This window comes from Charadrius vociferus, unplaced genomic scaffold, assembly GCF_000708025.1.
Source record: "Charadrius vociferus isolate BGI_N301 unplaced genomic scaffold, ASM70802v2 scaffold345, whole genome shotgun sequence".
NCBI lineage: Eukaryota > Metazoa > Chordata > Aves > Charadriiformes > Charadriidae > Charadrius > Charadrius vociferus.
This window is the reverse complement of record NW_009648340.1, coordinates 208,980-222,096: the sequence shown is the minus strand read 5'-3', so window position 1 is coordinate 222,096 and position 13,117 is coordinate 208,980. Positions and strand designations below refer to the sequence as shown.

General features: G+C 36.6%; 1 protein-coding gene across 1 annotated transcript in view; it reads left to right on the top strand.

Moving 5' to 3' along the window:
• CSMD1 (CUB and Sushi multiple domains 1) overlaps window positions 1-13,117 on the top strand; it is a 1,016,474-nt gene that overhangs the window by 977,501 nt on the left and 25,856 nt on the right. Inside the window, exons 60-64 of the mRNA XM_009885090.1 lie at window positions 3,078-3,260; window positions 7,458-7,634; window positions 8,633-8,812; window positions 10,147-10,320; window positions 11,263-11,436. Coding sequence (XP_009883392.1) covers window positions 3,078-3,260; window positions 7,458-7,634; window positions 8,633-8,812; window positions 10,147-10,320; window positions 11,263-11,436 — 888 coding nt within the window. The remainder of the gene's footprint in view (window positions 1-3,077; window positions 3,261-7,457; window positions 7,635-8,632; window positions 8,813-10,146; window positions 10,321-11,262; window positions 11,437-13,117) is intronic.

Here is a 13,117-nt window from a genome sequence, read left to right as displayed (position 1 = left end):
AAAGTATGAGATTGTAAACTTCATACGCTATGTTCCTCTTTTCACTGACAGAAATATTCTTTATTAGTGCCACAATGTGCAAACTACAATGTTCTTGGTGCTGTCAGGAAGTACAGGAACAGTTTATTCTCCCCTAGACTAACTATGCAAATTTAGAAGAAGCCATAAAACATTACATGGTTTTGTTGAAGTCAAGAGCTCAGATGAGGCTACTAAGGACATCCACAGTATTAATAAATTTTGTAAGAGAAACAAGTCGACACACTTTGGTATAATATCTGACAAGAAAATTTCTTAATGAGAAAATGGTTCCATAATTCCACATTATAGAATCTTTTTATGACTTCCCCTAAGCTCTTGGACATGCCCTCTGTTGGGCTGATCTGATTCAATGTGGTTCAATTCAGATTAGACCTATTTTAAATAGGTGTAAGGTATTTAAATTCTGTGCTTTGAGAAAGCTTGAAATAAGTGTTCATTGAAAATGGTCCATTCGTAAGTTGTTTCTTCAAGGATGCTGAGAAGAATTTGAAACACTGAGGAAAGGGAGTGTATTTAAATCACTAATGTTTCTTTTCTGTTCTCTGCTGTTAAAGGAGGAAAGAGTTTACTTCGTCTTCTCACACTGCTAGATCTCACTGCCATCATGGTCTCTGTACCTAAACCTGAAAGGAATCTCTGCAGGACAATTGTATGGATAGTTTCCACACAGAATTGACCTTCTCTTGCTTATCTTAAGCCCACATTTATGTCACTTTCACCTTTTTATCCAGTAAAAAAAGCCAGATCTGAGACTGCACCAATACTTTAAAATTTTGAAGGTCAGAACCCTCTAGTGCTGTGACCCAACATTTCCCACCACAAGGGAAATTCTTGTGCTGGTGTAAAAAAATTTTAATTTAATAATTCAAGCTCTTCAGATATTGGTCATAAATATGATAGTATTTTTATAGACTTATATATTTTTTAACATTAAAGACCACTGTAGTCACCTCCTGTGTTGGGGAAAATGTCTAGTGTAACTAAAAGATTGTTACTAATGCAGAATTTGATTTTCTAAATTTGAACATGATGTGACACCATCTTGAGAACAACATGATTCCCTAGGAAAATGAGAAATCTATCTCTGTTAACTCAAGTAAAAGAACAAACAAAGACTCCCAAACAAACAGCCAAAAAACCCTAAAAAGGTGTCTTATTCCTCTAAGGCATTTAGAATTATACAAAGAACTAAAATTTCCATGCTAGGTATTCAGGAGACTACTCCATTAAATAAACAAAAAAAAAATAATTGTATTCACACTGTCAGTGAAAGAATGATTGTATCCAGGACAACTGAGACAGCTAACTGACATATGAAAAACAGTCCCAATATAACATTTGAAACCTGTAGTCTGTGTGGGGTTTATTTCTTTATTATATATTAACATATGTTTGAATGCATGGTGGTATAAATATGATCTCAGGTTTTGTTGTCACCTGGTACCTGTTGCAGTGGTGGACACTTGTATCTTACGAGTTATGTGATAGTTGAGATTTTTGTTTAAGACAACTCAGACCCATTTTTCAGTAATGGATATGTAGTTGTCCACACTGATAAATAAATAAGGTCTATACCTTCACAATACTATAACTGGTTTCATCTATACCCTTTGACTATAAACTTGCATAGCTCCAGTCTAAACTTTCTCCAATGGTTCTTACCCATCCCAAACAGCACTCCATCAAACAACGCGGAAATACTTTACAAGTTAGTGTGTGCTAGGCATCATTCTCTACAGCCACTTTGAATGCAGCCACCATTGTGGAGAGTGAGTTTAAGGGTATAGATGTGGACAGAATACACCAGCTGGCTTCAAGACACTCACAGTGTTTACAAACATGTACTTAGACAAGGAAATCTAGTTCCAAATGCTGTAGGGCAGGGTGGCAAGGACAATCTATTCTAGAAGAAGCTAGTACTAAGCAAAGCTGACACAACCAAAGCCCACAAGTTAGGCTTGAATTCAGGAACTGTGTCTTTTATGAGGAAGCATGATTATAACCGAAGACTGTGTCTCAAACTTGCTATACTGAAAACCTTATGCTACACACATAATCGTAATTTCTGACTTCAGAAAATTTTCATTTCTAAAATAAAAGTTTGAGTTTTCTCAATGTTTTGCTATTGTTATTCCTTTGTTCAAGATGTTGTCCATCTGAGAGGTGTGCCTCTGATAAAAAACCTATGTAAGAAGATACAGACTTCAACCTATGGAATTATTTATGCATATTTTGAAAAATACCAGAACAAATGGAGAACAAAGACCAATGTTACTATGGACAACAATTTAGACACGAAGGGATTTAGGAGAGATACAATTTTATGTCAACATTTATAATAAATTGTTGATACCGAGACCATATTTCCTTGACCATCCTGGGTAGCGTTTCCTGTAGCAGCCACTTTATCTGATAAGGTAGTTGATTGGTTCATCAGACTGATGAGGACATGTTTGAGAGGTCTGTTTTGCAGCACCTTCTTTCTCTTCTAAAATTCTAACCAATACTTGCACAGGAATTTGAAGTATAAGGAAAATTATGAGGTGTCCTTTCCATTCTTGACAGGCACACAGGGTCATCTAGTCTTTTCTGGGGATATATGTATTTTGAATGTATTTCTTAATAAACTTGAACGTGGTTCCCTTCACTCTTGCTGTTATCTAATTTTTGTTATTACAAGATTTTGCTAGCAGAGTTCAGAAATAAAATACAATGTGTAGAAACCTTTATTTATGTCAAAAAGACAACAAATTTGTCAAACTGTCAAAAAATGATGGGGCTGCTCTCTGTGTTCACAATTATCTTTTATTTGTATCAAATTTTATGTTTAGGTTTGTATAGATCTGAGATAAGAAGTAGGCTAAAAAGACATTATTTTCATCTTCGGCTTTGTTTTCATGCCCTTGCACTGGAAGCAAAGTGCTTATAACAGAAATAATGCAGTTAATAGTACTATTTACAGGAGAGTATCTTCACTACCACTACATTTGCACATAACTTCTCTGCCAATCATTCTTCTCTGTTGTGCTTTACAGGAAATAATCCTGGCTATTGCGATGATCCAGGAGTACCAGCTCATGGATCTAGACTAGGGGATGAGTTCAAAATAAAAAGTCTGTTACGTTTCTCATGCGAAATGGGTTATCAACTGAGAGGATCTGCAGAACGAACATGCCTACTTAATGGTTCCTGGTCAGGTGTACAGCCTGTGTGTGAAGGTAGGTATTGGTACCATTGGCATTTATGACACCATTGAATGATATTTACTAATGACATTTTATTCTTTAGTTAAAAAGAAATTCTATGCCAGAAATATTTTTTCATATTGCTCTGCGGAAATTTGATGTAAAAGAGTTTGCAAGCAATATTTTCAACTTCTTTTTCTATGTAAAGTCTATGCATCAAGGACTGAACAGATGATAAAATAATGTTGTATTCTTAACTAAGTATAAATTAATGTATATTTCGTGACATAAGTTATACTATTTTTTTTTAATGAGATATACTATTTTTATGCTAGCTCTTTAAGAAGAAATGCAACAGAGAATATTACTGGAAATCATATTTTAAATAAGATAAAAAGTCTAATGAAATTTTAAACTTTTTATGCACTGCCAGAATTGGAAAGCAGTAACAAAAGACTTCAGATGTAGTTTTAAAATGACTTCTTGTTTTCCAAGAATGTTTGAAAAGTTACTTTATTTAATTCATTGGAGCTCATGGATTCTGCAGTACCTGTTGTCTGCTGTACTAAATGATAAAATGGAAGATAGGAAAAATATTTTTAATACATTTGTTATATTTTTTCACTTAAGCATTTTATCACGGTATCCTCATCTAACAATTGTTCTTTTGCAGTATCCTTCAGCACAGACTAATCTTCTGTCAATGTAGATATCACCATAACTGTATGAAAATGTCAGTGAGCACAGGATCTGTATTTTCTGCAGAAAATTGAAGTTTTGCAGTGTCCTTCCTTATTCCCTTTCATGAAGACATTAAGTATAGTAGGACAGCAGCACTCAGTGGCAATTAGCAGTGTTTGAAATGCTGGTGTTTTTTCTTTCTTTATCTTTTTGCTTCAAACTTCTGCTTTCAGAAAAAAAAAAAAAAAAAAAAAAAAAACACAAAGAAAAAAGCCCCTTTGGTTCCATTTTTCTATTCTCCTTCACTTTTTCCTGTTTGGTATAAATAAGGATAAGATTAGGAAGAGAATGCCTTTTCACCCCTAAGAGTTCAAGTTCCAACCTACTGAATTTTTCTCTTCAGTATTTGAAACTTTTATACATAAAAAGTGAATAAGACTTCATTAAAACAAAGGCATTCAGGTATTATTCCAAACAGTAGTAATACTCAGAGTCATTTTTAATTGGCAAATTTTGTTTATTTTAATGAATCCTATAATCTATAACTATTACATTATAACTATTAGATTATAACTGTTATGATGGGGGCCATCTAGCTGGGCATCCTGGTGGACAAGTTGAACATAATCAGCAAAGTACCCTTGCTGCAAAGAAGCTTAATGGTATCCCAGGCTGCCTTAGGAGGGAAGTGATCCTTCCCCTCTACTCAGAACTGGTGAGGCAGCATCTAGAGTGCTGGATCCAGTTCTGGGCTTATCAGTACTAGAGAGACATGGACTTACTGGATAGAGTCCAGCAAAGGGCCATTAAGATGATGAAAGGACTAAAGCATCTCTCTGAGGAGAGGCTAAAAGAGGTGTGGCTGTCCAGTCTAGGGAAGAGAAGGCTCAGAGGGCATCTTGTGAACTTATATAAATATCTGAAGGCAGGATGCACAGAAGATTGAACCTGGATCTTTCCAGTGGTGCTAAGTGACAGTACAAAAGGCAATGGGCACAAACTGAAACACAGAACGTCTGTCTGAACATCAGGAAACACTTTTTTACAGTGAGGCTGACTGAGCAGTGGCACAGGTTGTCCAGAGACGTGGTGGAGTCTTCATCCTTGGAGGTAGTCAAAAGCCATCTGGATATGGTCCTGGGCATCTGGCTTTTTGTGATCCTGCTTGACCAGATTACCTCCAGAGGTCCCTTCTAATCTCAACCATTCTGTGATTCTTTGATCCTGTGATTCATATAAACAGGAAGGTACAATAAATTAAATTAAGCAAATATGAGAAAATGTAATAAGTAAAATAAATATTATAAATAGCATAAGGATTATTTTATAGTCAACTACTGTCAAATTACCATTTGTCAAATGTTAAGCATCTGCAGACTTCCTGTCTTCACATAAATTCCATAAATACATTTAGTACTAAGGAATACATCGAAGCTTTCCTAGTGCAGCTCGGTGTTGTACCTTGACTAGTGTCTGCACATGGTCTTTGATTTGTTTTATTAGTATTTTCATAGCATCATAGAATGATTAGTGTTGGAAGGGACCTTTAATGATAATCTAGTCCAACCTCATTGCCATAGGCCAAAACATCTTCCAGTAGATTAGGTTATTCAAAGACCAACCCAGCCTGACCTTGAATACTTCCAGGGATGGGGCATCCACAAGCTCTCCAGGCAACCTGTTCCAGTGCCTCACTACCCATATAGTAAATAATTTTTGCCTTATGTCCAATCTAAATCTACTCTCTTTCAATTTCAAACCACTGCTCCTTGTTCTGTCACTACAGGCTTTGGTAAAAAGTCTCTTTCCATCTTTCTTATAAGTATTGAAAGGCCACAATTATGACTCCCCAAAGCCTTCTCTTCTCCAGACTGAACAACCCCAACTCTCTCAGCCTTTCTTCAGAGGAGAGGTGTTCCAGCCATCTGATCATTTTTGTGACTCTCTTCTGAACCCCCTCTAACAGGTCCATGTCTTTCTTATGTTGGGGGCTCCAGAGTTGGACACAGTACTCCAGATGAGGGTCTCACAAGAGGGGATGATAGGGACAGAATCACCTCCCTCAACCAGCTGGCCATGCTTCTTTTTATGCAGCGCGGGGTATTATTGTGACTGGAATTCCTCCAGCTCTCTAAGGAGGAACAAGTGGCAGAGACAAACTGCTATGTAGTGACTGTAACTCCCCATCCTCCGTCCCCTCTGCACCACTCATGGGGCAGGTAGAGGAGCCTGCAGTGAAGGAATGAAGTTAACCCTGGGAAGGAGGAGAGGAAAGTTGTTGTTACAGTGTTTGTCTTTTTTGTGACTATCCAGATCTATTTTAATTGGCAATGAATTAAAGGAATTATCCTCAAGTTGAGTCTGTTTTGCCCACAGTAGTAGTAATTGGTAAGCAATTCCCCTGTCTTTATCTCAACCCATGAGCTTTGTCATCCTGCCTGCTGAGAAGAGGGCAGTGAGTGACCAGCTGGGTGGGCATTTGGCTGTTAACGAAGGCTAATCCACCACAATATTCCAAGCCATTAAGTTTAATCATACTTATATTTAATCATATCATTGTATTAGACTAAATCATTTCACTTCTTAAGAGACCACACTTATTTGTGCTGTAGGAAGATTAGAAAGAGTTGCTAGCTCTTGAAAACTATGCAAGAGACAGTTGAACTATGTGCTTCCAGTCTTAGAAACCACTTCATACTCCATGGAAGACTGAAGGAAAGAGTTTGACTTAAATGCACATTTCTTCATAGCTCTTAAATGAACCCTGTTAATCTCTTAAACTCATTATAGGTCTATTTTCTTCCTATGAAGAGGAGTAGTCTCTGTACAACAGTGAAATGTTTGCACCGGTGTCCTATCTACGGGGATGGTCAAATAAAGTTGCTTTAGAGGAAAGGTGTTAGAAAAATTTAAAACAAACAAACAAATCCTTATCATGATTGGCTCATCCATTGGAAAAAAAAACAAAACAAAAAAACCCACAACACTAAACCCTCCCAAAATAACCAACATCTTACCAGAGTAAACCACTGTCAAATCTGAGATGTATGAAACTGAAACATAATCATTGCCTTAATGTATAGATACAGATGCCAAAAAGATGTGGAAGCCAATAAAGAATGTCTGTTCTTTTTGTGATTCAAAAAAGAAATGTACAGAAATTTACTATTTATGCATTTTTACAATTGAAAGAGGAGACACTGGAAGACATAAGGAGAACAGAAAAATGTGCCCAAAGGCAGAACAGAAGCACAGGTCTGTCAGAGAGTTCTGAATGAGCTTTCTTCTCTCCAGTGACCATATTGGGTAGAGTGGAACAAGCAGTGAAAACTGCCTGAAACACCAACTGAAAACACAAAACAAAACAAATGCAAGTACAGTGATCATGTTAACAAAGAGAAATAAGTTATTAACTCAAGAATATACCTATTAAACATTTTATTAGTAAAACTTGCTATAGCTTTTTTAAAAGATGGCCTATTGACCTACTTTTTTTTTTTCAGTCACCTGTCATGGAAATGTTGATTTTTCTTAACCTTTTCTTCACAGCTGTATCTTGTGGGAATCCTGGCACGCCAGCCAATGGTATGATAATATACACTGATGGAATACTATTCTCCAGCTCAGTCATTTATGCCTGCTGGGAAGGTTACAAAACTTCAGGGCTAACTACTAGACATTGTACTGCTAATGGGACATGGACTGGCACTGCTCCAGACTGCACAGGTCAGAAATAAACTTACTTTGAAGCTTTAAACTAGTAAGTCAGCCAGCCTTCCTACTGAAAATGATTATTTTGTTAGACAAAATAACATGTTTTTTCCCAATTCATCTGTATTGTAATACATGAATATTTTATGTATCTAAAGTTATGTGCCCTTTTAATACATGTTAGATGTTTCCAGAAGTATCTTTTTAAGATGGATACATAGGTAATTTTTTTGTGCTTATTTACCTCATGAATGTCAATATTGAAAGTATAACATTATTCTTAAGAACAAATGTTCCTCTAGTTTCCTTTTCTTTTTGTTCTTTTTTTTTCTTTTCTTTCTTTTTTTTTTTTTTTAATGTGGTTTATGTACAGAGGATGAAGTTCTGGTAGTTCTAAATCAGATTTTACCTACTTAGAAACATTACTGTGCCAGATTTTATTGAAAGCCAAATGAGTCAGACCTGACCGATAATTATTCTGCCAAGGACCAAGAATCAGGGAGCAGTGAGGCTGGACTACTCCATCAGGGAAAGTGAGCCAGGAGCAGAGGGGTGCTAATGGGCCAGCAGGGCCAGTGGCCTCACTGACGAGGCCAGACCCACAGTTCATCAGTATAATGACACCAAAAAAAAGAGAGGAATTTCATAACTCTGCTGGAATTGCATTGCACCATCAACATTAGACGTAATGTGACAAAGATCCCAGTATGAAGGAAGGAAAAGTCTTGTCCAAACTACCACTAACATAACGATCTACAGTAGCAGTAGAGCATACCAGTTTAAGCTAGTGTATTTAAGGAACACTGTACTTGGCCCATGCTACCACGATGCCTCAAAAATATGATGTTTTAGTTAAAAATTAAAGAGTATGTTTTTGATTTTGTGTGAAATATATTGATGGAAATTTTTCATGTTTTGGACACTAAAAAAAAAAGACATTAGCTATACATAGCTCAATGTTTCATTACATGTTTATTGAAAAAAAAATAAATCCCTTTTCTTTTCCTCACTAGTGATCAGCTGCGGAGACCCAGGCGCATTAGCAAATGGCATTCAGTTTGGAAATGATTTTACCTTTAATAAGACGGTCAGCTACCAATGCAATCCAGGATACTTGATGGAGCCTGCCGGCTCATCTACCATGCGTTGCATAAAAGACAGCACTTGGAACCAGAGTAAACCAATTTGTAAAGGTGTGCTTTTGAACTTAAATAGTTTACAGATATTGTTTTGATACTTATATGTGAAATTCACTAAGCACTGTCTTTATAAAAAATTGTCAAAATGTTCTTTGGGACGATTAACATGCAAATACAACTAAAACATTTAGATAAGTATTTCTGTAAAATTCGTTATTTATTTTGCACATATGCTGTGGTATAGTATCAGTCCAAATAGTGACATTAATGACTACAATAGAACCAAATCACTCTTCAATGAAGATTATCAGAGTGCTCAGTTTAAAATGCTAATAATGAAGTGCCCATTTTCCTTTCTGGGCTCTTTTATCTTGGATTAGATGGCCAAAATTCTGTAAAGGGATCCTGCAAACGAAACTTTCTATAGAAGATTTCCTTGTTGCAGTGATGTAGTCATCATAAATAGCCAAAAAGATACTTCACAAATAGCTAATTACAAGTGCTAACATGAAGGTCATAGCCGGGATAGGCTGAAAGGCAAATCAGGTAGCCTGGTGAAAATTGTTAACACTACTACACCAACTCAGGGAGTAAATTTAACAGCCTAGGGCATTTTCTGCTTATAAAAGGCCTAGTCTTCCAACTCATTGAGCATCACTGTAAAGTGATGTCTAAGTCTAGCCTACTAATTAAATTTTGGTATATGTAGTTGACTGACCACATTTTCTGATGTAAAAATCACTGACTGAGTGATTTTACGGTTGTACTCTTCGTTGAAAGAACTGATGTGTAAATGTAAACTTGGTCATTCCAGATTTCATCATTTTGGGCATTCTTTCAGAACCTGGAAAACATTGGAATATTTTTAAAGAGTCTTAGCCACTAATTACTGATAAAGTCAATGTCTATTGTTTGCTGAAAGCCTTAGAAAATGAGCAGGTGAATGAACAAAGTCCTATTAAGGGTTTTAAATAGTGCTGCAAAATTAGTTTAGAATAAAATGCAAATATTTAGAATCATAGACTCATAGAAACATATTTATTTAAATAAATCATATTTATTGAAAATTTTACCTAGCTCAGCAACCTGTTGCCAACAATGATCAGTAATGAATATGTAGGTAAGAAATTCAGAACTAGGTAAGCTATATACTCTTCTTGCTTCCAGCAAACTAGAGCTCAGGGACTTCCTAAACCTAGAGGTGGTATTTTCGTATTTAAATTGGTTTTCTGTCTATTGCTGGCTGCTTTGTCGACACAGGAATGCTTTGTTGGAACTGAACAGCATGAAATATTTTTGTTAGTTTCAAGAGTATGATTAAATATTATGTTGCATTCTCCTAAACCTTATAAAATCTTGAAATTATAACTTTTCTTTCTGTGACACAGCTATTACCTGTGGCCCCCCTCCACCAGTACTCTATGGGAAAGTGGAAGGATCTGATTATCGCTGGGGTGCCAGTGTGAGTTACAGCTGTGCAGAAGGCTATCAGCTATCTAACACAGCTATTCTCTCCTGCGAGGGTCGAGGAATTTGGCGGGGAGATGTTCCACAATGTTTGCGTAAGTCTTCAGGGTACAGTTGTGTTGTGCTTCACCAAAGCTTTGTCTCAGGCTACAGTCAATTGTCTCAGGCTGCCATCAGTTTCTAACAGTTTAAAAAGGATTTGGCCAGATCAACTAGTATATGGACTATTTTAGGATTCTCAGTCCTTCTTCTAAAAAGCCCACCTCATTATGAAATTGAGTGGTTGTGTCTATTTAAGGTCACAGTCTTCTTCCTTTCCCCAAAAGTCACCTTAATCTCTTATTACCTGATTGGACCCATCACCATTTGCCTTACTGAAAATCTTTTTGAATGTTCTGAATTTGACTTGTAGCGAGCATGATTAAAATTTTTCCTTACACTTTTCCATTTTTCTTCCCTATTTCCATTTCCATTAATAGGTAGAAACAAAGATCCTAACCCTTAAGTTCATAGCCTTGCTCTCCTTTCTAAATTCTCTTTTCTTTCCTGAAGGCAGGTACATGCCCTTATATCTTGTTTGTATTTGTTTTTCAGCTTCTTCTAAATCTGTCAACTCATCTCTTTCAGTGCTTGAAATCTTGTCAGGACTCTGACAAACATTTTTCCTTTTACTTAAGTAGGGCAAAAATTTCCAGTCTACTCCTCTGAGGGTGACTGATGTGAAAACTGGATACATTTTGAAGTGTATGTCGCCTACTTTGAGATTACTTTGACATCCAAATCTAATCAACTTTTAAGTGTCTCAATTAAAAGGTTGATTTCTCAGGTTAAGTTTTATACTTATAATAACTATAACAGTGACAATTAATTTTAAGTTGCTGTCAAGAATTTATCTGAGCTACAATCCTACACAGATAAATGAACATAGCATTTGAACTCATATTCAGTATACCCGACTTGCACATCAAAAAATGTAGAATACTTCAGTTGAAGCATGTGCAGTTTTTAATAACTTTCTTTCCTTTTTTATGTATTAGCTGTGTTTTGTGGTGATCCTGGTACTCCAGCAGAAGGACGCCTCAATGGAAAAAGTTTCACCTACAGATCTGAAGTTAGCTTTCAGTGCAGACCCCCTTTTATTCTGATAGGCTCTTCAAGAAGATTCTGTCAAGCCGATGGTACTTGGAGTGGAATTCAGCCAACATGCATTGGTAATAACTAACACTACTTATGCTGTTTCTACTGAGAATGTTCTTAATAAACTTTTACACTATCGTGAAGAGTGTCCAGCAGGTAGAGGGAGTTGATTCTGCCCCTCTACTCCACTCTTGTGAGACCACACCTGGAGTACTGCATCCAGCTCTGGAACCCCCAACATAAGAAGGACATAGACCTGTTGGAGCAGGTCCAGAGGAGGGCAACGAAGATGATCAGAGGGTTGGAGCACCCCTCCTATGAGGAGAGGCTGAGAGAGTTGGGGTTGTTCAGTCTGGAGAAGAGAAGGCTCCAGGGAGAACATATTGCGGCCTTCCAGTACCTAATGGGGGCCTACAATAAAGATGGGGAGGGACTCTTTATCAGGGAGTGTAACGATAGGATGAGGGGTAACAGTTGTAAACTGGAAGAGGGTAGGTTTAGATTAGATATTAGGAAGAAATTCTTTGCTGTAATGGTGGTGAGACGCTGGCCCAGGCTTCCCAGTGACATTGTGGATGCCCCATCCCTGTAAGTATTCAAGGCCAGGCTGGATGGAGCTTTGAGCAACCGGTTCTAGTGGGAGGTGTCCCTGGCCATGGCAGGGAGGGTGGAACTAGATGATCATTATGGTCCCCTTCCAACACTAACCATTCTATGATTCTATGAAATCTAGCAACTAGCTTTCCAAACATAGACAATGTCTGTGTAATATAAAAAGAACTGGATAAATAAGGGTATATTTTGAGTATAAAAATTTTAGGATAAACACAATCACATATGAAGTCATTTGTAAATTTACATGATTGCTTGTCTGCTGGAAATGCAGAATGTCAATAAGTGCAAGTGCATAAATTTGTTCCATCTATTTTTAGAATCTTTTAAATACGCAGAAGACTTTGGCAGATTAAAGACCAAAATCTGTCACTGGAGAGTTAAAGACATTTGTCAGAATCAATTCTAAATCAAAAAGCTTTTGGGACTTTGTGAAAATGTCTTGTACAGTTCAAAAGGATCATGCGTGCTGGGTCTGATCTTTTGAAATTCTGATAAACTGCCAAGTATTATCAGTTTCTCATTGACTGATGTGCAACTGATAGGCTTTTCACATGTTACATAACCAGACTAACTAAGAGAAATGCTGGACACCTGTAACTCCCACTGACATCATAATTTGATCTAACTTGTGGTGACTTGCTAGAGAAAATGATTTTGATGTTATAATAGAAAAAACCTCTGATATTTCTAAACAACCACATTCAGATGTAGACTGTAGCTCATATATTCTGCTGTGGCTGAGATATTGATTATGTGAAAAAGCTGGGGTGGGCACTCTGAGGAAATGTGGCAAGCATGACTGTTGAAAGCAGACTGTATTTGTAAATTAAAACATTAACACTCAGCACAATTATTTTATATGAATTCAAAAGTCCTTCTGTCCATAGTTTTTATGAGCTGGGCAATCCATCTTACATCTATGTTTTGTAACAGATGCAAAAGGGTTTAAAAAAGCTCAGATCTATTGTGAAGAATCAAACTTGAAAATGTCATGATGACATTTCTATTTGTATTTTATATAGCATAATATAGAAGTACATGGGAAATACTGCATTAAAGACATAGGCTTTTCTTTTACATCATAGTTTTTATGTTATCATAAAAGAAAAAATGGTAGAACATCTAAAATACTTACAGATA